Raw genomic sequence first — 22291 nt, 5'->3', positions numbered from 1 at the left:
TTTGTGATAACTCAAATGTTAGAGAATTTGAACTACTTTAAATATTTTTAGCTGTAACAACCTTTTTATTAAATGTTGAAGATTACTTCAAGTGTGAGAACTTTAATCTCAAACATATTGCAAATGGTGTGCTAAAGGTTTTGGTTTTATTTATCCAGCACAAAAGTACCTAATTGCAAATATGACAGATCCTAATTTTCTGAGGGTTGATATTCTATACTTTGTTCTCTGATACCCTAATGGTTTTATTTTTGTGTTTAAGTGATGAAGAGATGTTTTCATGATAAGTTATATGCGTGTCTTACAGCACATTTCTAATTTACTACTTAGCTTCATCACTTCAATGCTTCAGTAGTTCTCATTTAGCTTTGATTATAGTATTAGAATGGCATATGTCAGATACACCCACCAAATACAAGTGGATATATTTGACATAAGCAGATTATACATGTTATGCTGATACTCACTACATACATACTTTGGCATTTACTTGGTTACTTTGCTTAGAAAACATGCTCTATTAAGGGATGGAGGGAATGTTTCTTGTACGTTGTTGTCTGCAGTGTCTCTTTTATTACCAGTAGGTGTTTGTGGAAGAAACTTCAGGAAACAACTTCACTGTTATCACTAGCTGTCTTAACTACTTAAAGTTAGTTTGTATGTAAAAATTACCTTCTGTATGTGGTTACTGTTGTCTGTGTTCACTATATTGGCAATGATAATACCATCTGCTTTGCCAGCCTCCTCTCCCTGTAAAATCTCATCAGATAGTCCGATTTCCTTAACTATGCAAAACACTTGCCAAATTCCACTGGAGCATATTTAATCCTCAAAATGCATGCTAATGTGGTTAATGAAAGATTTTGCAATTTCAGAATTGTTTTATTCCTGAAACGTATTGTTTTTCCCACTTGATTTCTTAAATGTATACAAGTGGCTGTATAGGTAAACTTTTCCTTCTTTGTTTTCAGTTAATCTACAGTGTGGTCACTAAGTAAGCTCTGTATATTATGCACTTTTTATTTGGTAGTGGCTGCTTTTCTGCAACAAAAGCTGTGTAGCCATTTTCTGTTGTGAGTGTGGTATTGAATCACTGGAAATATTTAATACAGCATGAAATATATCTGAAGTTTTCTATTCATGGAAAAAGATACTCTCTGTTTCTTTAATTGCCACTTATCAAAAATCTACTGGTACCATCTTTTGTACTAGATGAGATACTGGCAATAGTTTGAATTATTTCAGGAAAATATTGTGACTGAAAAAGTGCAGGGGGGCTGTAAATGTGAACTGAAAGGCTATGTCTTTAATCGATTCCTGCTGCTACCATAAAGTGCTGTTACCATACTGTTGGTGGCAAATTTATTCATGGTCATTTTGAGTAAAGAGGAAAAAATAATTCAGGTGTACATGTTAGTTCTCTTAAAAGTATGTCCATGTGTCTGTTTGTATATATATACGTATATGAATATACATCACTACAGCTGCTTTTGTAAAAAAAAAAAAGACAAACAAAAAAAAAGACAAACAAAAACAAAAAACAAAGCCAATTTTGTGATGAAGTTGTCAAAATGGCTATTTGGTCATGATACATTAATTGAATAACTATTGGAAAATGTTACTGCTAGAAAGCATATTCAGTGTAAGGTAGGGTAAATTGCCCATTTAAATTATTTCTATTCTCCTATAAAATGTTTCAGATTAAGTTTCTGATAAAGTAATCTCAAAGCTACCTATCTGTAATGTTATGCTACAGGTTTTGTTTTCTTTATTAAACACTCACCTACCTAACAAAGTATATGATCTTACCTTCTTAAGGTTTAATATGTGGTATTTTGTTTTCCAGTACCTCAAGTGGTTTTATTCTTGTTTCATGTTACAGGCTTTCAGAAAATTTAATTGACCATAAAACTGATGGTTTTTGTTATTATCTAAAATTCAGCATAAAGCAATTCAAGCTACAAGCTATTTCTGATAAGTGCAGAAATACTTTATTGAAAAATAACTGTATTACCAATATCAGAAACCAATATTCCTTTAAAAAGAAAAGGATAAAAAAACAACCCCAAATTTTCTAATTTTTGTGGATCAGAGAAAGTTTTTTTGGGGTTCAGAGCCTTGTCTTCTGAGTATTTATGACATGTTTTGTCCACATAGTGTTATTTTTTATCTACTATGAGAGTATGTAGAATTTATGTTAGCATATAAATATGCTTCAGTTAAATGTATTAACTAATTTTCATCAAAAGTATGCCTGAAAGGAAGTACTAGAATTTAGTGATAACTTTAAGAAATTTATTAATACTTAGGAGTAATGTTAATATTACTCACAAATTAGTACTCACATTTAACAAACACAGTGTCATACACATTCATCATGCTTTCTTTTGAATGCCTTTCTCTTCTTGCTGCAGTTCCTATATGTCTCTTCATTACTTCATTTCCACAGTTAGCACTTTAGCCTGTAACTGTGTCAGATTAAGTTATCTCCCAGATGGTTTTGGAATAGGACTATTATGATTTGAAGACATAGAAGGTTCTCTCCAAAATGACTAAACTGGCTGTCAGCATTGTTGCTTAAGATAACATTACCAGATGTTCTCCATTATAACATCCAGTTTTCAGTTGCTTCTTAACCTTGACATATTTTAACCACTGAACCATGCAGAGTCCTGGTCTTCAGCAGCTTTTTATTTGGTGGGAAAAAGCATATGAAAGTGAAGTGAGCAGAAAATACTGCTCTCCATGTCTTTAAAAAGCAAACTAAAACACCAGGATGTTTTGAACCACATTTTGGGGGTGTTTTAGTTTAATGTATTAGTGTGCAATCTGAAAGCTGATTTGGATATGGGAGGGGTGAATATAAGATTTTCTGTCTTCATGAAAATCCATTTACAGCTGGCAGAGTTATGTCTAACACTTAACTGAGCTGTAAAATAAAATACAATAATTGGAAAAAAAGTATGAATAAGGGAAAGGCTAAGCTGCCTTCTTACTGATGTAGAAGTCATCTGAAGTTTTTCTGTCCTGTTAGGTTAAACAAAAAAAAAAGAATTCATGATATGTAAAGGTAGTCTGAAAATGGAGAACATATTTTCATGTATGACATAACTGTACTGAAGCTGGTTTCTACAGGCAGTTAAGAATTAAAACAACATCATCAAGAGTGAGCATTCATGTTTACAAGTACTCAGTTGTAATTACAGTAGTGTGTTCTTAAGGAATTCACAGGATTTATGTGATTTTTTTCTAAGTTGGAGATCAGAAGGTGAGACCAAATGCCAGGTTACTAGAAACATAGACATACTGCAAAGTACGGGTTTTGGACCACTGGTAAAGAAAGGGCTCTTTTTTTGTGTGTTTAGAATTTTTGATGAATTTAAATATTCATTATTGTCTGGAGTATTCTTAGTTGAAGTCAACAAGAAGCATAGAGCATCTCTTGATTTTGGTATGATGAGGAACTACTGAAGTTTTTCTGAGACTTTCCTTAAAATAATGTTTAGGCTGTGTATAAAATGTTCGTACTCAAATATGCCTTGTATATGAGGAACATACAATCTTTCTAAGAATTTTCTCGATTTCTTAAAGGTGAACCAGACTTTAAGGATAGTTTGTTTTGGCTTTTTTCCAATGATAAACAACTAGCTCTGCAAATCCAATGCATAGTAAATCATTGGAACATTTGATAATAAGATGGTAGGATAAATTAGTTTTCAATCAAGCAAAATAATCTTGCAGATTTGGATATATTAATCAAATTGGAATTTTTTCAAATTCTATTCCAGTAATGAAGGAATTTTTTTTTTTTTTTTTTTTTTGTCAAATAAATTACATGTAGCAATGTCTTACTTTCAGGTTCCAAAGGAAAACCCATAATACAAAACACATGATAATAGTACTACTGGCCTCACTCGAGTTCCTCAGATTTTAACTTGCATGGAAAATTTCTTAAACACTGCATTTCCTATACACTGTAAAGATCAAAACCACTTCTTTACAACCTCTTATTAATCAGCAGCTTTTGAGTCTTTAGCATAGTTCATTATTATTTTCCTGTACTGCTTTTGTTCTGGGTGTAGGGGCTTGTGAGGCGAAGGGCTGTAAAAACACCTGGTCTGTTTGGGAAATAGTTGTTCTATGCATAGGGAATACAAGCTGTTTTTATCAGAGAATGTCTGATGCAGTGGACTTGTTAGGTAGGACACCATATAGAAATTTTGACAGCTCTTGGGAGTCTCATTGGCTTCAGAGTAATCATTGATAACCCAGAGTAGGTGCAAAAATTAATATTTAGAGCACCTTTTTCACAAATACATTTGTTTCTGCTTAAACACTTTCAGTAACAAAGATTCTTACGTAAAGTTTCACAACATACGCTATCTGTCTCTTAAGTGTGTGTTTTGGGCATCTTCTCAAAGAAAGGCAACAAATGTCTTACTGCAAAAATTTGCTGGTGTGTATTTTGTACATGCTAGAAACCTCAAGCTTGTAAGGTTAGCAAACTAAGGGAATGGGAGTGGTGAGGCCGATAAACAGAGAGGGAGAGCAACATAGTATAAGTAGTTGGAGCATCAGCAAATTAAAAAAAAACCACAAATTTAGCACCTGAGTTCCACTAGATACTCTAATTCTTAGCTTTTTATGAATGTTGTTAGTGTTTTATACTTCCTGATTCCTAAAATATTAAGGATTCTAGGTGGCACATAGGATGCTGTTGTGTTTATGTATGTCACAAATGTGTTCTGAAGGTTGTTTTTTGAGTTCTGAGTTTGTATAGGAAGATTTTAGAACACAAAAATAAAACTCAGTTCAGCTCTTCTAAAAGAATAGGAAAATAATTGTGAAGTGCTGTGAGTGAAAATATTAGACATATAAAAATATACTGAGTATAGAGATACATTAATTGTTGGGGAAGGCGAGACTAACTTCATGAAGGAAAATTAAGTATACGATTCATTTTTCTGTATTGTTGATGTAGAAGCAGTTAATCTTAGCGTGGATCACTTCTACTTAATTTTTAACATTTTCTTATTCCAACATGTGTGAGTTTGGATACATTCGAATTCATGCAGCCTCAAATTGGTCAAACTGATTTGTGAAGAACCACTGCTGTTTGTTTTCTAGCAATGCACTGGGGATAAGGTGAATCCTAGAGGATTAGGCAAGTACGGAGTGAGAAAAGCTGTAAGAAATAGGGAAGTGTTCCTAGCTTGGGCTCAATGCAAATGTTAGAGCAAGCAGTATTCCTGAACAGAGGTGTGTTATTTGTTGGGAAACACAAGGTGATGAAAAAGAGTGTGATTGCATGGGAGTATGAGAAATCTTGAATCAATTGTGATAAAAGTGGTCTTTTGAATTTGTCAGAGGTATCTGGTTCCAGCAATTCTGTTTGGTAATCTAGCTGGCCTTAACCGTAAGAGAAGCAGTAGCTGCTGGTACAACTGGATTCTGATAAAACTTTTGAGACTGTCCAACTAGAAAGCGTAGTCTACACTGTGTTCCTGAGCTGTGATCTGCTGGTTACTGCTATCTCCACCTAGTCCCTTCACAAGAGAGTCAGATTTGGTTTTCCCTATGGAGCTCTCAGCAAGGACTTTTCGACAGCCGTCTGAGGAACTGAATACTGACAGTGATCCATCAGTACAAAAGCTAAGGAAACATTTGTTAAAGCAGTAATTGGCTTAAACTATTATAGTAGATTAATGATGACTCAATTAAGACTGCCCCTCAGATGAGGTTCTGCAGAATTCTCCTTCAGCTTGGATGTAGAAGAGAAGTAACAAGAACAGTCAGAGTTCTAGAAAGAATTGCTATCCAGAAAGGTTCAAGGGGCTAATGCATACAGTTTGGAAAAAAAAAGACAGAGGGTTGAGCTGCCTTGTAAGACTTCATGAAGGCTCTTTATAAGGAGAATATTCTGGGAGCAGCTAGAAAAGAAACTGGCTTAACGTTTAACAGAATGCATTGCAGTTTGTCAGCAATTTCTCAGCTAGAAGCCACAGTTCTAAATAGCGTTCAGACAACATGAATAAAGTTGCAAGCTTGAGTCTAGTACAGATGCCTGCTCTTTTTCTTGTATCATAAATTGTTCTATTTAAATTTTTTATCCAAATTATCTCAGAGGTTGATTATTCTTTTAATCACGATCCAAGTTAATAAAGTATTAAAGGCTGCTGTTTTGCTTGGGAGGTAGAGAATGTGATAGTCACCTTGTGTGTTGGTTAGAAAAGTGGTTTAAAGTCAGGTTTGCAATATTGTAGCTTTATCAGTGCAATGAGATAGATACCTAAAGATTTAGTGTGCAGGAAGTGTGGCTGTGCAGAAAGGCAAGTAAGATGCTGTTTATGTAAGACAATGGTATGATTTTGGTATTGAGCATGAAATACATAACAAATGCAGGATTTTGATAATACTTCAAGGCTGAACTTCAGTGCTTGTAGTTGGTTCATTGCTTTATCCAGCCTTAGTGAATCTTGCTTAATTTCCTACAATTCACAGTTTGTGTCTGCATTCACAAATGCATTTAATCTTTATTTATTTCCCTTGACAGTTGATTCAGACTTCATAATATGTCTTTGTTTTTTGAGCTTGGAATACTAAATAATTTTGGGAGTGTATATTCCCTGTGAACAGTTTAGCTGTTGTGAAACACGGTTATTTTTGTTGAAGAACTTTAATTTGCTTGTCTTCATAATTTTTCCTCAATCCTAAGTAATTTCTGGTCTTTGTAGTTTTGTGAGTATTTCAAATATGTTGAGTTGTAATACTCAAAACCAGTTTTAATTAGCTAAGGAAATGAAAGCCAACAACTTCTTCAGAGTTCTATTGAATATCTTTGCTTACTGGGATCTAAAACACCCAGACTTCTGTCCTTACTGCACATTTTCTGTTCTCTGAATAACTTATTTGAGTTTAATCTTAAGTCTGAAATTTCTAGGTTTATCTATCCTTTCAGCCTGGTGCTTCATCTTTGCACTGAACTTGTCACAGAGTACTGCTATATGTTCTTATTAGTGCTTTTTTTATTTATGTCATAATTTTCAGAATGTGTGATTGAAAAGAATGAAAGGGAAAAACCCCTGGAAAATAATGAGGAAATGATGTTATGTATGGATAAATGGTGGTGTTACTGTGTTAAGCATAGGTGGTGTGGGGTTGGGTGTTGTCTGTTGGTATTGAAGTTAGCCAATTAAACATGAAATATCTGCTCTTTTTGTATGCACAACTGAGCAAAGGATGCAACTTACAAAAAATGCCCATGAAACCTAAACTGAACATGTAACAAGTCTCAGGTTTTTTTTTTTTCTGAAGAAAACGCTGTAGCACAGATAGATAGAGTTTCTATATATGTGGGTGGCCAGCCACCAGTGTGCTGTCCAGATAGAGCATACCAGAACAGCATGGAAGGGTGAAAAAAATGTTTTCTGCAGGCTCCTCAAATCAGTAGTGTGCCTGGAGGCTTTTCTGAAGGCCCTGTGCCATAATGGGACTGGACCTATACCTGGCACCCAATCAGTTCCACCACATGGAAGCTGTGTGTGTGTCTGGTTAGGCAACCAGAACTTGCATGCTTCTATGATGTGATGCACACTGTTGGCCTACTGATGAGTGCATCTGCTCATGTCAGTGGTGAGGGAGGTTGGTTTGTAGTTTCTGTAAGAGCTCGTATATATCTTAATAGGAGGAAATTAGGAATACCATTGTCCTAGACTACCGGATGTTAAACTTAAAAACCTATTTTCACCTGAAATCTGCATCCACAAAGTAGGGGTCACATAGGTCTTGAAAGTATGAAGAGTACTTACCTCATTCTTTTTACCCTCAGGTAGTTAGTGTCATGCTCTAAACTGATAAACACTTGATGATATTTTAGAGACAGAAATAGATCTTGTTAAATTTTAAATTAGTTTTGTTTACTTGCTTTTATAGAAATAATACTTATTTTTTTTCCCCTCAGTTTAACTTTGTTGGAAGAATCCTTGGGCCCAGAGGACTAACAGCTAAACAGCTTGAGGCAGAAACAGGATGCAAGATAATGGTCCGAGGGAAGGGCTCAATGAGGGACAAAAAGAAGGTAAGCTCTTGAAAGGTAGTATAGTTTCAGATGCATAGTTTTATTTCCTAACAGAGGGTAAGCTCATGTCTCTCTTGATCTTATTTGTTTTGTTCTTACTATATGCTTTTTCATTATCCAGTGTTTTTTATGGATTTAATAAATAACACCACCTACCCTAAAGAAGTTAAACGTACATGCTCCATTATGGTGCAATTGGGAGTCCTACTAGCAATTAGCAAGTATTCTTCTGTAATAATTAACTTCTAATTGTGTCATGTTTCACAAGGTTAAGGTAAAAATTTAAGTTAAATGTATTTTTCTAAGGAAAAGCTGTTAACCTTAAAGGTGTACTTCAACTTTCTTGTGTTGAAATACCAAAGCAGTGATTTGTGCAAGTAGCATGTATTGGAAAAAATGTTTAATGCATTTCTGGCAGTGAATTCTGTCCAAGTGAAACAAGAAGCAATGTGTTTCTGGATTTGTTTTGTGTTCAGGTGGAGTTGCAGTGTAATTAGGACTGTTCTTTGCCCTATCTTGTAATATACATGCTCTGCCCATATAAGTAGGGAAACTGCACTTTTCAGGGTAGAGCCATCCTGAATGTCAGGTTGCTCTGGTGGTAACTCGTGGAAGTAATTTGTTTTTGCAGGTTTATTTTCTAGTTATTTCCCTCCACCTCTGGTTACTACTGCTGAAGTTGAACCAGCATCATCTCCACTGCAGTTTTGAAATGTGAGCTCAAGAGTGCTCTTTTCCTCTTGTTTGTATGAGTATTTTTTCTTTTGGTTCTTTCTTTAGATCTGATCAGCCATATAATGCATTCTATTGATACATATGTAACACATAACAATTAAAATAGAAAGCTAATGTCTACCCAGTTAAAAATCTGACTTCCTGGAGTTTATGACTATGTCTTAAATTTCATTTGATGCCTCCTGTTTTCATTATTTGCTATAATACTGTCATCACCTTTTATCTTATTCTACCTGTATCTATTTTGAACGTTTAGATTGCCAGCTTTTGAGGAAAGATCTATCCTAACTTAGATTTTTTGATTGTCTAGGTTCTGTAGAAGTAAAAGGGTGATAATGTCTTAAATGCTTGATTTATGAAGGCTGATTGATTTTTTTTTTTTTTTTTTTTTTTTAAAAAAAAAACATTATTGTTTGTCCCGAATTCCTTCTGCCTGTTGACTGGAGGGACATTTAACATATAAATGAGTCCTACAGTTATGGGGTTTTAAACTCTACATGGGTAAATAGAACTTGCAGAGTTGACATTTTTGTACAGGATTTTGAAATACAGATTTCCTGTAACTGGGAAGTGTGCTTCACCTGACATAACAAACTGTGAGTGTAGATGCTGTATTTTGAAGCAGATGTATGGTTGCCAATATGCGAACAATCTTAATTACACAGCTTTGTTTGTGACTAGTAGACAAATTTTTACATATTCTCTAGTATTGCTTAAAAAAATAAGGTATCCTAGTGCAGGAGAGTTAGTGAAAATCCTGCCTCCCGAGTTTGCAAGTGTTACCTAGTTGTTGTAAGAGAAGACTATTTGATCTGCTTTTGAAAGCTACCACTTTTGGCTGCTATATTAGACATTGAGACTTCTGATTTCATGTGTAACAAAGTAAATCTTTACTATGTGGAATATACTAAAATTTAGTTTTCAACAAATGAATTATCAAACTATCAGTTCCAAAGAGAAGTACTGATACCTTAAAAAAAGCAACTACTTAAAGGTTTGTTCGACTTTTTTTACCATTTAAACATAGCTTTTAAAAGACATTGTATTTTTATCAGTAATACATTATTCATTTATGGGCAAAATTTAAGTTTATTGCTGCTCCCTCTTTGTTTTATGAATGGTAATTCTAGGTCAGGGTAGTTCCTCAGGAGTTAGATTATGTAAATTTTTTCTGAATAAAAATGTTAGTTCTGGTTCTTCCATATCATAAGCTAAGACATCTGGGTGTCTGTTTTTCAGAAAGTTTGCAAGTACAGATTGTGGCCCGAAACTTAATGGTCCAGAAGTAACATCTCACTGTTAGTAGTAGACATATGTATGTTTAAGAGTCGTTAACAGTGATTCTCCAATACATCCTTAAAAGTTTTGCAGATTGGTTTTGCTGTGTGGAAAAGCATGATTAGTTGTGTTAACAATAGCTGTACTTGCAAAAAGCTACAGTAGTGTGAAAAGAAAGTAAAAAACTGCATTTGAGGCCTCAGTTTCCCTTCTGGAGAGAGCCATTCCCCTGTAAATGTTTCATTTGTAGACCCTTTCGTAGAATGCATTTAGAATAGTAAACATTGCATCAGGTTTATGGGAATTGCTGGTGTATTCATTGGCCCGCATGTCATAATTCCCCTCGCTCCGTCTCTTTCCTGTTGTCCTTGTTCATACTAGCCTGAATAAAAACCAAAGTGGCCCAATGAATTCCACATCACGTATGGTAGCCATTTTCCAGGACGTCACTAACAGTGTATTTTTGTTCAGGCTGTACAGCCTTTATTCTTTGAATGCTTTTTAGTATTAGGTCCCGCTGAAGCTATGTCCAAGTACCAAGATGTTCTGTTTTTCTGCTATCAGCAGGGCAGGCACTTCGGCAGCACCAGCCAGTGTAGTACACGTGCATGCACCATGTCCTTCGTTACTCTCAGCTGCCAGTTTAAGATAAGCACGTTCTCTGCAGTGTTGTTGGTCACCACCATGTGCTCTGACCTATCTGTTCAACATTCATGTAGGTCTTGGAGTTTTTGAAGTGTCTGTTACAGAACCACAGAATGGTGGAAGCTGCAAGGGACCTTTGGAAGTTCTCTTGTCTAACACCTCTCCTCAAGCAGGGTAATGTAGGACAGGTTGCCTGGCACCTTGTCCAGACAGCTCGTATGTTTAATGCCCATGACCTCCAACCACTGTGCTTCAGAACCTGTCCTCTCCTGTGGGGAGTCATCTCTCCAGATAGCTTGGGCAGGTTTCCTATATGGGGAAGTGGTAATTTGGGACTGATTTCCCCCTTTTTTTGTTTTGTTCTGTTTTGTAGCTGCCAAAGCAGAATAGGCAGTGTGGGTTACTGGAATTTTGTCTTTGAGAAAAAGTTTAGAGGAGCTGAGACCTTCTGAGTATGTCAGGGTTTTTTTTTTCTAAGTTCACTAAGAAAAGGAAAGCTGTCTTTGACAAGGACAAGTTCTGGATGGCAGATTAGCTAGAACTTTGTACACATTAAAGGCCACAAACTGATCCAGTCAGCATTTTAATGCCCATTACCTCTTCAGAGTTGCCTGTTGTCTGGTATTTTTGGAGCACAGAATACTTGACCATTGATGATTTCATGAGATAATACTACAGTTAGTGTTCACTATTAATTAGTGCAATATATTTGAATGATATAATAGTATCACATATTTGAATATGAAATAGTATAATATTGGTTGTAAACCAGTGTTGAGTACCAAATAATTTTCTTGATAAAACATATTTTTATGCCATCCATCTTTCTGTAGCTCTTTTGCTCTCCCGAGGTGATTGGTATTAGTCAGTAGTTCAGCTTTTTCACACTGGACTTTTTGTTACTATACCACTGTTGCTGCAGCAGAAGTAATCTGAGAATCATTCATTGATGATGATGCAGTTTGTGATGCGTCTCAATAAGATGCTTTTTATCAAAATAAAGATTTGGAAGCTGTGTTCAAGACATGATGATCACAAACAGACTAAAGTAAGAACGAGTGATATGTATCATTTTGGGGAGTAAGTACACTTCTTTCTGTTAGCCTTTGCCTCTCTTCCTGGTGAATTATACTTAGAAGATGAACTCAGTCTGGCAGTGCAAGATGACAAACTTCCTTGGAGTCAGTGCCTTTTAATGATAACCACCTCTTCTTTTATTTTCTGAAGGGGCATCTTCCTTTGTAGGTTCTACTTCAAAATGCTAATGCACTTCAAGCTGTAAAATACAGAAGTAGTAATATTCTCTCGTGGAAGGTTAGGTTACACTAGTTGTTTTTTAAAAACCTTTCCTTTCATCTAGGGTCGCTGTTATTTAGAAAAGTGAGTATTCAAGATTTTTCCAGTTCTTTACTGAATTGCTTTCAAATTTGGAGGAGATAAGGAACGCAGGTTAATTTATATGTGTATTTTGTAAGTGTATTTCATCTGCAAACCTGATTGCCCAGTGCTTCTTATAAAAGAAACTTTACTGAATGTAGGAATAAATTAATTACTAAACCAGTGTCAATCTGTAATCTGACAGCTACATGGTACTAAATACCATCTCCTAGAGTAAGCTGTCCATCTGCTTTTATCTTCCTACATTGCTGGTGGTTGGAGAATGCAAGAGAAAATACAAAGACTGACATGCTGGGAAACAAACCATCCGCATTCGCTCTGTAGAAAATTTTACTCTCCTCTATGAGCTTGTGAACAGAAGTAATGAATTAGAAACCTCTCACATGGCCAGATCACTTGAACTAGCATCCAATCTTGAAACCTGCTGACAGATTTCCTCCAGAAAGCAAGGGATATCCTCAAATCATTTGTATCTGAGGCTCAGCTGGTAGTAAGAACATCTCTCTAGGCAGCTTTAGACAAATTTAAAATCAAAACCTTAATTGCTGAGAATATTCTGATTAGAGCCTGAAGGTACCTGAAGGAGATTATTGGGGAGGAGAGACGGGTTGCAGGCATTCATCAAAAGCTAATGAACGTGTAACTTTATTAACACCAAGGCATTTTTGGCTTAGTTTGAATGTACCTCTCATTAGGTAGTGAGGAAAACTAGCAATTTTCACACCAATTAAAGAATACTGCCTAATAAAGGGGAAGACTGCCCAATGATGGATAAGCAAAATATTGTTTTTTTGTCATCTTCCTTGTCTTACATGAATTTCGTAAAACGTACATTGACACACCCGTAGGGAGTCAGCTCTGTGCTCTTGAACACATTGACTGCCACTATCTCACGCAGAGGGGTATGCAGCTTTACGGCATCAGGATACTGGCTTGTTCCAGTCTTGGTTGACTACATGGTTTTTTCCAAATTTCTTCCTACTTTTAGTCAAGAATCTCCTCTAGGACACTATATGAGAAGGGGACATAATTTGGTTTTACTTCCTGAGGAAGCATCTCATTATGATAACCAATTATAAGAAAAAAATTCTGTGTATTTCAAAGAGAAAGGCAGGCAGCTATGCAATTCTAAATTTAAAGAACTCAATGCCTTCATCAACTGCAACAGCTTCAAATCTCCTGTACTTAGCTCTGTATGAGATAGTTTGAACTGATTTGTGGTTCCTGACCTAGAGCTTGCTTGTTCCTACATAAATTTTCACATTGCAAGCAGAAATTACATAAGGTTTCATGAAAAGATAAGCTCTCTATCAGTACCAATCTTGACCTTTGCCTGCTGTGGTGTTGTCACAGTAAGTAGATACTTCAATTTCTTTGGACTGTTCAGGTTTGTTTTTTTGTGTTTTTGTTTGTTTGTTGTTGTTGGGTTTTTTTTTTTTTTTTGGTGTGTGTGTGTTTTGGTTTTGTTTATTTGGTTTATTGTTTGGTTTTGTGTTTTTTTTTGTTGGTTTGGTTGGTTTTTTATTTATACTAAGGCTAAAAAGGAATTTAAAAGTTATTCTTGGTACCTATGCAAAGATTGAGGAAGAGGTTAGAGTGGAAAAATTTAACTATCTTGTGATCAGGATATTTTGCTACATTTACATGCCATATGGAATTGAAGTAGTATATATTTGTAATATTTTAATATGTTTTAGTCTTTGAAATACCATCAGATACATTTCACTTTCTAATGAAAAGGCTTAACAAACATTCAGTTTAGTTTATAAAGTGAAGTTAATGACGCTAAATAATAGGTACTTTTTAGTGTGTATTGTTCAACAAGCCCTATTATTGCTACCCTATTATATTATGTTCAACTCTTACATTCTGTGAAAATATGTGTGAACAAATAATAAAGCTATGGTGCTGACACATATTTTGAAATTGAATATATTTAGCATATGGTAGCAAGTGGTGAAGTTCTGTGTTTCAGAATGAAGGGTTGATCAGCCATCATTATACTTGTCTTCTAGGAATAAATTGCATGGCTCAGGCCTGTTGCCTCTAAAATCTGCTTCTACACACAAGCATGCTGCTGCTGTTTGACAGTTTCATATATCGCTCTTGAGAAATTATGTCCACGGTTTGGAATGACAATTTAAACAAGAAGTTCTGTAACTAGTTGCAAAGCTGGGGTTTTGAGTATTTGTCAGTCCCATTAGGAATAACAGGAAATAAAAAAATCTTCAAGTGATTGAGGACAGTGTTACGTTGAAAGTGAAAAGCAAGGCCATACACATGTCCCTTTTAATAAAGAATTAAAAAAAAAAAAAAAAATCCCTTTTTTACAATGCCAGTGGGATTTTTGGCAGTCAGATGCTTACTTTTATGTTTAGAAGTGTAACTATCAGAAACCCTTGTCAATATCCATCATTAAGGGTACCATTTGTTAAAATAGCTAAATACAGTAAAACAGTTAACTATTTGTTAAAATGACTTCTGTGTACTGGAAACTGTGGCTGAGGCACTGCAAAGTGGCGGTTCAACATGTTGGATATCATTGACTGTGCTTTCTTAACTTCTGCTACGCATGAAAGCTGCAACTTGTCTATAGAAGAGACTAGTAAACTGATGGTTACATTCAACTTCAACTGCTATCAACTTCTGGCTGTGCATTAAAAGTCATTGTATGAGCAGGCTGCTCAGCTAAGATTAAGATATTACCTATACAGTGTGTTCCTAAATCTACTGCATTCAGGTTATAAAATTTAATAGAAAATTACTTAAGGCATTCAGAATGCAGTATTTAAGATATTACCCTGAGAACAATTAACTTCAGCATCTAGCATCTTCTACAGTGATATCTCCTCTAAGCATACCTTGTCATAACTGCGTGTATCTATATTAAGTTTGATTTCTCAAATCAATTCATCAAACTTGGGAGGCTTTCTTCACTTAATTTTTGACCACTGTAGTAATTGGCCTTTTATTCTTAAACTAACTTTAAACAAAAAAAATCACATTCATATAAAGGTACTACTGAATTTACATATCCAACATATCACAACTGCCATTTTAATACCCAGTGAAGAATGTACCATATTAAGCTGTATGAGAATTTGTATGTAGCTGTGTGGTGAAGAAAAATCCTCTAGTTTAGAATCCAAGCCTGTTTAAGAATATACTTGGTGATCGATACCATTTTGCCTTCCTAGAGGTTCACTGTAAAACATAAGCTGTAATGAACATAATTTTGGTTGCTTATAAGCTAGATAATTTTTTTTTCAGTAGTGAGTACTTCAGAAAATAAGCTATTCTATTCCAATTATAAAACCTTTATTGCGTTTGTAACCACTTACTTTGAATGCAGGAGGAGTTGTGAAGCTGGATTTTGATTAGTATTACTTTCTATTAAATAATTGCTGAAGCATGGCCTTTTTCCCTTTCACCCACAAAACAGAAGTCTTATTATATCTCTGGTAGTATGGGAGCGGTGACCCTCTGAATAGATGAGTTTATACTACTAGCTAATAGTATAAAAAAGAAAAAGTCATCATAGAAAAAAAAAATCCTCTTAGCAAGGTACTGATTACATAATTAAAAGCTAACAGATGACTAGTAGAAAGTATACTTCAGGAAATTTGAAAAGCAGCAATGTTGAAGGTAACAGATGTTATTTTTTGAATTACCCCTGACTGAAGGCTGACTCCTTTTAAGCCTGTTCAGGGGGGTTTTGTAATCCAGGTTTTGTAATCCTGAGTCTCGGGAGTATCATCTTTGAAATCTTGCCTCCATACATCTCTTCTTTAAGTAAAAAATGTTCAGTTCACATTGACAGTAGTGAAGAATACAGTGTAGGCACAGCTATCTTAGTTATGTATGGGAATGTGAATTATACAAGAGGAGAATGTTTTCCTTAAGTTTTATATAAGATCTGACAAACACTTCTTATTTGAAGTAATTTATTGCGAAAGTCTTTTCACTTAACAGTCTGAGGAATGCTCTTGCTTTCAAGAGCAGAATGATTATATTTTGAAGGACAGAAAAATTTAGGTGCCTGAAGGCATTGAGAATTATTGCAAAGCAGTATTAGTCTTTCAGAAAATGTTACTGATACATATCTGATGCAGTGCATCTTTTAGATAGGTTCATTTCATACATACCTTTGCTTTTTTATTGGCTACATACGAATATATCCAGTATATATTTGATATATTTCTGCATGTGCTCAACACAAAGTTGCAGTTTTGATCAGGTTTTAACACTGTTAAGACACACACTGCAATGTGAAAACTAGCTGAAGCCTTTGACTATGATTAGCTTTGATATCAAAACTTTAACATATGTCATTTTCTTTTTAGAGCAGTTAAATTGGTAAATAGTTAACTGGTTATTGAGCTAATTAGATATGGAAATAACTGACTTAATGGCTTTAAAGATACTGGAAGCTGTAAACTGGAGGAGTGTAATCAAAGCCACACTAGTAGAAACCAAATTGTATTATACTATACTTACCTTTTGTTTGTTTTTCTGTTAGTTCCCTGTGAGCAAAAAAAACCTTATGATCGAGGGGCAAGAGAATCTAGATTATCTTGAAATTTGAGAAAAGTAGCACCAAGTGGTGTGGAAAAAATATGTATTAAGTGAATCTTGAGTCATTGCCTGAAAATCTGTGTATAAACAAGTCTCTATTTCAAAAATTAAAATTGAACAGTAATTGACTCATCTTAATCTTGTACCATGGTAAAAACTTGTCTTTCTGAAAAATTACTCCTAAGTTTTTATTGGGTGGGAAGCACAGATAGTGTTAATTGTGTTATAAAAAGTTGACTAGGCTACAGTTTACATCTGTTTGTATCTGGCATTTGATTAGAAGTTTTGAAAGGCTTAGGGGACAACTCATACGGAATTGTTTTGAGGTATTGACAAAATTGTCTGTAAACATCTATCTACATTGTACTTTGTTTAGCAGAGTAGCAAAAGAAGTGAATGGTTTAAATAATGGAAACCTACTGTAACCTCAAAGTTTTTCCACACTCAGCAGAAAAAGATGAGACACAAGTTACTGAACTGAGACTTGTCTTTAGCAGAGTATGGGCATTCTTATGTACAGTCATGATTTCTTAAAACTTAAATCTCTCTTGCAGGGGTAATAGTGTTGAACATTATCTAATAGTACTAAAGTGAGGGAGTTGATTCTTCTGAGATTTCACAAATGATAGATTCAGTGATATTTCCTTATCTTCACAATGCGCGGTGAAGGACAGCTAGTGGTTTTGCAGACTTTACCACCCTTCTTATTTATCAGCATCAATGAACTCTTTCTGGATTCTAGATTTATCTAGGTTATAACCTTAACCGATTGGGCTGCCTTTCAGCGGATGCCTTCATGTTTGGTATGTGGCTGGCTTTTTTGAACTTCCCTAAGAATTAGTACTGTGATACAGACTTGCTTCCCAGAAATAATTTGCATTCAGCGTTCCGTTTTGAATGTGTTTTTTGAGGTACTCTGAAATCTGTGCTTGCATTTCTATGTGGGAAGGACCATACTTAGAGGCTCATGGGAATTTCCCCATCCTGTGTGAAGATCGAGTCTACTTAAATTGGGGAATGAAGGCAGAACCTATTGATTCAGGGAGGAAGGCAGCATGCCTGTGTGTTTCCCACGTAGGTATCTGTTCTTGGCAGCTCTTGATTCACCATATTTTTGGGGGGGCTGCCAGCAGGCAGAAAACAGGCTGATGTTTACCATCCTGGATATGGCTCTTTATTTAGCTGTTGTAGTGAGACTGATAGATAGGCTCTTTTGCATGGAGTAAAGGAGTAAGCACAAAATAAGATACCACTATTGCTGAAACGAAATACTTAAATTACTAATAGAACATTTACAAGATAGAGATATTTGATTTTCTGCTACTTCATTGTTTTCCAGATAGAGACAAGTAGTCTGTAGTGTTTCATTGCAGCAAGATACTGGATTCCTTTTCCACTTGGAAAAGTCAACTGTATGATAATACAAATTGTAATTCTTAAAAAGTCTGAGTAGTTTGCAATTTAAACTTGTTTTTAGATGGTGACAGTGTTCTACTTTTCTCAGATCTGCAGGCTCTATGTTAGCCTTTGTCTCACCTAGACCTGGATTAAAACAGATATTCCTAATCACAGGTTACCCTTTTAATGGGTATGGCCTACAGTACAGTATATTAAGGGTACGCATGAAATTCAAGTAGCTGTGTAGATGTTAATGGGTATGCAGTGGGACAGTATCCTTAATTTACAGTTTATCCAGCTATAGTTGCAAGATTTTATTGTTGGTTCTTACACTTATCAGATAGAGGGGGATTTATTGGCAGACAGTTGAATATTTTTATTAGCCTTTTCTGATGATAATTAGCAGACAGAAGCACATCTTTTGGGGCAGTAAATGGGGAATGTTTTGATGAATGTAGGGCTCACTGAAGTACATGCAAACTGAATATATCTTAAAAAAAAGTGTTTAAAACTCATAACAGCTCAGTTTAAGGTATGTGTTGACTACCTCTGTGAAAGGATGAGAATTTATTCAAATGTTCGTTAAGGCCAGCTACACAAATCTGGTTTTCTGTTAGAGAAAAGTTGTTACTCTTACAATAGTAGAACACTTAATTTAGCAAAGGCCAGTACTGAACTTTCTTGGAGACTGTTTAACTCAATAGAATCTAATGTTCTGTGTAAATGATCTGATTTGATTAAGTGCCACAAACCTGCTGTGGAACACACACAACAAACAGTATTGATGCTTGCTTGATGAATTTGTTCATGTGAGTAGTTCTTTAATGTAATCTGGCTCATAAATTAATTCAGTAATATATTACTACAAGACAACCAAAATCTTGTCCTCTAGCCTTAATATCCTGAAATTAAGAAACCATTAGGCTGGGTTTGGGTGTAAGGAAAATCTGCAAAACCTACAAGGTTGGTATGACTGTTTCCAGTGAGGATAACGTTTCATAGAGGCAAAAAAGGTACTGGATGTTCTGGTGTGACGTTATTTAATTATTTGGAGGTTTTTTGAAATTACTTTGGGTGTTGGTATTGTGTTGGTTTTCTTAGTTGGATTTTTTTTTTTTTAACACTGTTGATAGCAATTTATCTTAAGAAAACTGTTTCCAGCTCAATAGCCAGCAAAATCAGAGCCCAGTGTTATGAATGAAAAGCTGAAAACCAGTCCTTCTATTGTCTTGTCCTTTCGTGATACAGTCTTTGTTGTACACGTATCGTCTCTGTTGTCTGGAGCTCTGGGAATAGTTCCTAAAATCCAGTCCAAAGCATGGACATGGTCTCCTAGGTCTCAGTATTTTTTCTCTTCCACCTCCCATGTTTCTCCATATTAAAATGCTGGTTCATTTTCTATGCATAGGCTCTTAAAACTCTGGATGATAGATCCTGATGTTTGGGCCTACATAAACTGTTGTGTGTGTTTGTTCTTTTTTTTTTCTCTTACTGTGATTATGTACCTTAATTTATTGTTCCTTAGTGTTTCTTCTGTGGCGGTACTTGGAAGTGTAAGGGAAGAAATGCTGACAGCACCTGATCCATTCTGTGGGAAAGCTGCTGTTCATTTTAGCAATTGCATGTTTGTCTTGAGTAAGGAAGAAGCAGTGTTTTGAAAGATGGGACCCCTAGCACATTAATACCAACTCTGTCACTGCTTGTGTACAGTTTGGAGTATTTTTATAAATGGTTATCTGGAATATTTAGTCCTGCAGCCTTGAATAATGCTTCCTTGGCAATCAGGTGTTGCTAAAGTATTGGAATGCCAAACCACATTTACCCTACTGAATCCACCTGAAGTACCTGACTTATTTAATTGATCCACTTGATGGAATTGTTTGGGAGCCACTTAAGATTCAGCACTATTGATTTCAAATGCCCCAGGCATTTACAACCATATATACTCAAGGGAATTTAATTTTTAGGTTGCTGGGGGTCTGGAGGGCTATTTTGTTTTAACTAGCTTGCTGAACTGACAAAACATACTGTCATATATAATTTGAAGTAGTAAAGCTAGTAGTCGACAAAGAAATACAGGATTTAGAATGAATTTTTATAGAGGTTGTTTTGTGTTGATAATATATGTTGTATTCACTCTCCATCTACTGAGTAAATGAGCTTCAAATGACCAAGCAGTCTTTGAGGTGGCTTTGAAACATTCATTTATGTTTCAAGTTGACAACGCTGGAATTGAATGTTCACTTAACAAAAAGACCTAGAACTTAAATCTGTTCACTCATGCTGACTCATAACAGCATTAATCAGAAAAGGTCTTAAGATAAACTCTGTTACAAGCCAAAATAAGTGATAAATTTGATAGTTATTAATGCGGCTTGAAATACAGAAACTAATCTGGAAATGAGTCAATATGTGATGAGGAGAAAGTGGTATTGCAAATGCCAAAACTGATTTTTGCAGTCTGACTAGTGGAAGTTTTTAGTATCCAGCCTTTTAAATGATAAGTTCAATTTAGCTTGAAATTCATCTTTTTGGAATAGTCTAATTTGGTAGTAAAGTTAGCCTTCCCTTAAACACCACCTCCGACACCACCACCCCCCCCCCCCCAAAAAAAAATCCCCAAAACAAAACAAAAAACCCCAAACCAAAGACAAACACTTTCCCATTTCTAAGAAAAATCAGATACTCTGAATTTGCCTTGTCTTCTATATATACCTGAAGAAACAAATGTTTTGAAGAGAAGAACACATTTCCTATCGATTATATGATTGTGTTCTCTTAAGGAAGTCTGATTTTTTTATTTGGATACTGCATGCTTCAGACCTATTATTTGCATTCTAATTGAATACGTGTTTCATGACTTAAAATAGAAGAATCTACCAGATAAAGTGCAGTCGTTTAAAATGAGTCATATTTGGCCTGTTACTTGTGTTCCTGTTAAACCCACTTTCAATTGGCTGTTTTTGCAAGTTGAAGTATTGAGTATAGTAAATTTAACTAGATAATACTGTACCACCAATCTTGCCAGATGCAGAAACTGTCAAGAATTCGACATTTTGAGTATGTTTTTTGATCCTGGCATTTCACAGTAGTAGATACAGGATTTTTCCAGTGTCTTCCTTGGAGAACCATGTAATAGATGGGGGGGTGTTTGCAGGGGCACCACTGGAAGGTTATATTAGGGTTCCCCTGTCAGCAGTACCATTATTTACATCACACTATAGTGGGTAGAAGTTCAAATACACAGGTTACATTTGATGCTCAAACAGTTGTTTATAGTGACCCTTAGCGAATAAGCAACAGAAGGGATTTAAATGTTGCAAGGGCAACAACGGGAAGCTGACAGGCAATGAGTTTTTGTCTTATTGGCTGGTTAAATAAGGCTCCTTTATTGCAAGAGGAGGGAAAGATAAAATCAAGTTGAACATTTAAAAGAACAAAAAAAAAAAAAGAAGCAAATTTGAAGACCCTCAAAATGTCAAATAATTTGTCACACACATTCATCTGTTAGCTCATAAATGTCAATTCTTGGAAAAAGCCTTTCTAGCTTTTGCTTGGATCAGAGTTTCCAGAACATTTCGGGGCCTACAGCTGGGCTTCAGAGTTAAACTGATTTTTTTTCAGGTTTTTAAAAAGACCTCTGAATCAGGCATCTGTTGTAATTTTTGCTGCTCTCTTGACCTTGAAAAAGGGTATGTGCTCCTGTGAGAGACATCTTGAAGGGTGGTTGGAATCAGCTAGGAAAGTATTTTATTTACTTCAGTTACCTGGCTTAAAAGCTAAGCCTTAGGAAAGAACTGTTTCAGCTTCCTTTGTTCATGTATGTTTCCTCACAGCTGAGTCACTGAAAACACAGGCTTTCTTTTAGGGATCTTTTTTCTCTTCCTGTTACCTTGGAGGTGATTTTGTGATCATTTGAAGAAACAACTGACCAACGCCTGCCCCTGTCCTGTTTTGTTCTCGCTTCTTTAGAGCTTTGAAAGAGCAAGATTTCAAACTATCAGTGGCAGACCATAGTTACGGGTAACAAAATATTTTACAGACTAATCCATCTAATATTGCCGTAGTTCTGCTTTTCCTGTCTCTTTGGAGGTGCTGCCAAACATCTTTTCCCACCGTTTTAACCTGTGATTAGTGGATCTCTGAAACTCTGGGCTGCTTTTAGAGATCCCATGAAATGTGTCA

General features: G+C 35.5%; 1 protein-coding gene across 9 annotated transcripts in view; it reads left to right on the top strand.

The window, feature by feature from the left end:
- Positions 1–22291, top strand: part of QKI (QKI, KH domain containing RNA binding) — a 165454-nt gene that overhangs the window by 59395 nt on the left and 83768 nt on the right. For all 9 annotated transcript variants that reach the window (XM_042796039.1, XM_042796040.1, XM_042796038.1 and 6 more), the window contains exon 3: positions 7961–8077. In XM_042796039.1, coding sequence (XP_042651973.1) covers positions 7961–8077 — 117 coding nt within the window. The remainder of the gene's footprint in view (positions 1–7960; positions 8078–22291) is intronic.

Source organism: Tyto alba, unplaced genomic scaffold (genome assembly GCF_018691265.1).
Source record: "Tyto alba isolate M040663 unplaced genomic scaffold, T.alba_DEE_v4.0 Super-Scaffold_22, whole genome shotgun sequence".
NCBI classification, from domain to species: Eukaryota; Metazoa; Chordata; class Aves; order Strigiformes; family Tytonidae; genus Tyto; species Tyto alba.
Note: the sequence above shows the minus strand (reverse complement) of the source record. Positions and strands in the feature narration are given on the sequence as shown.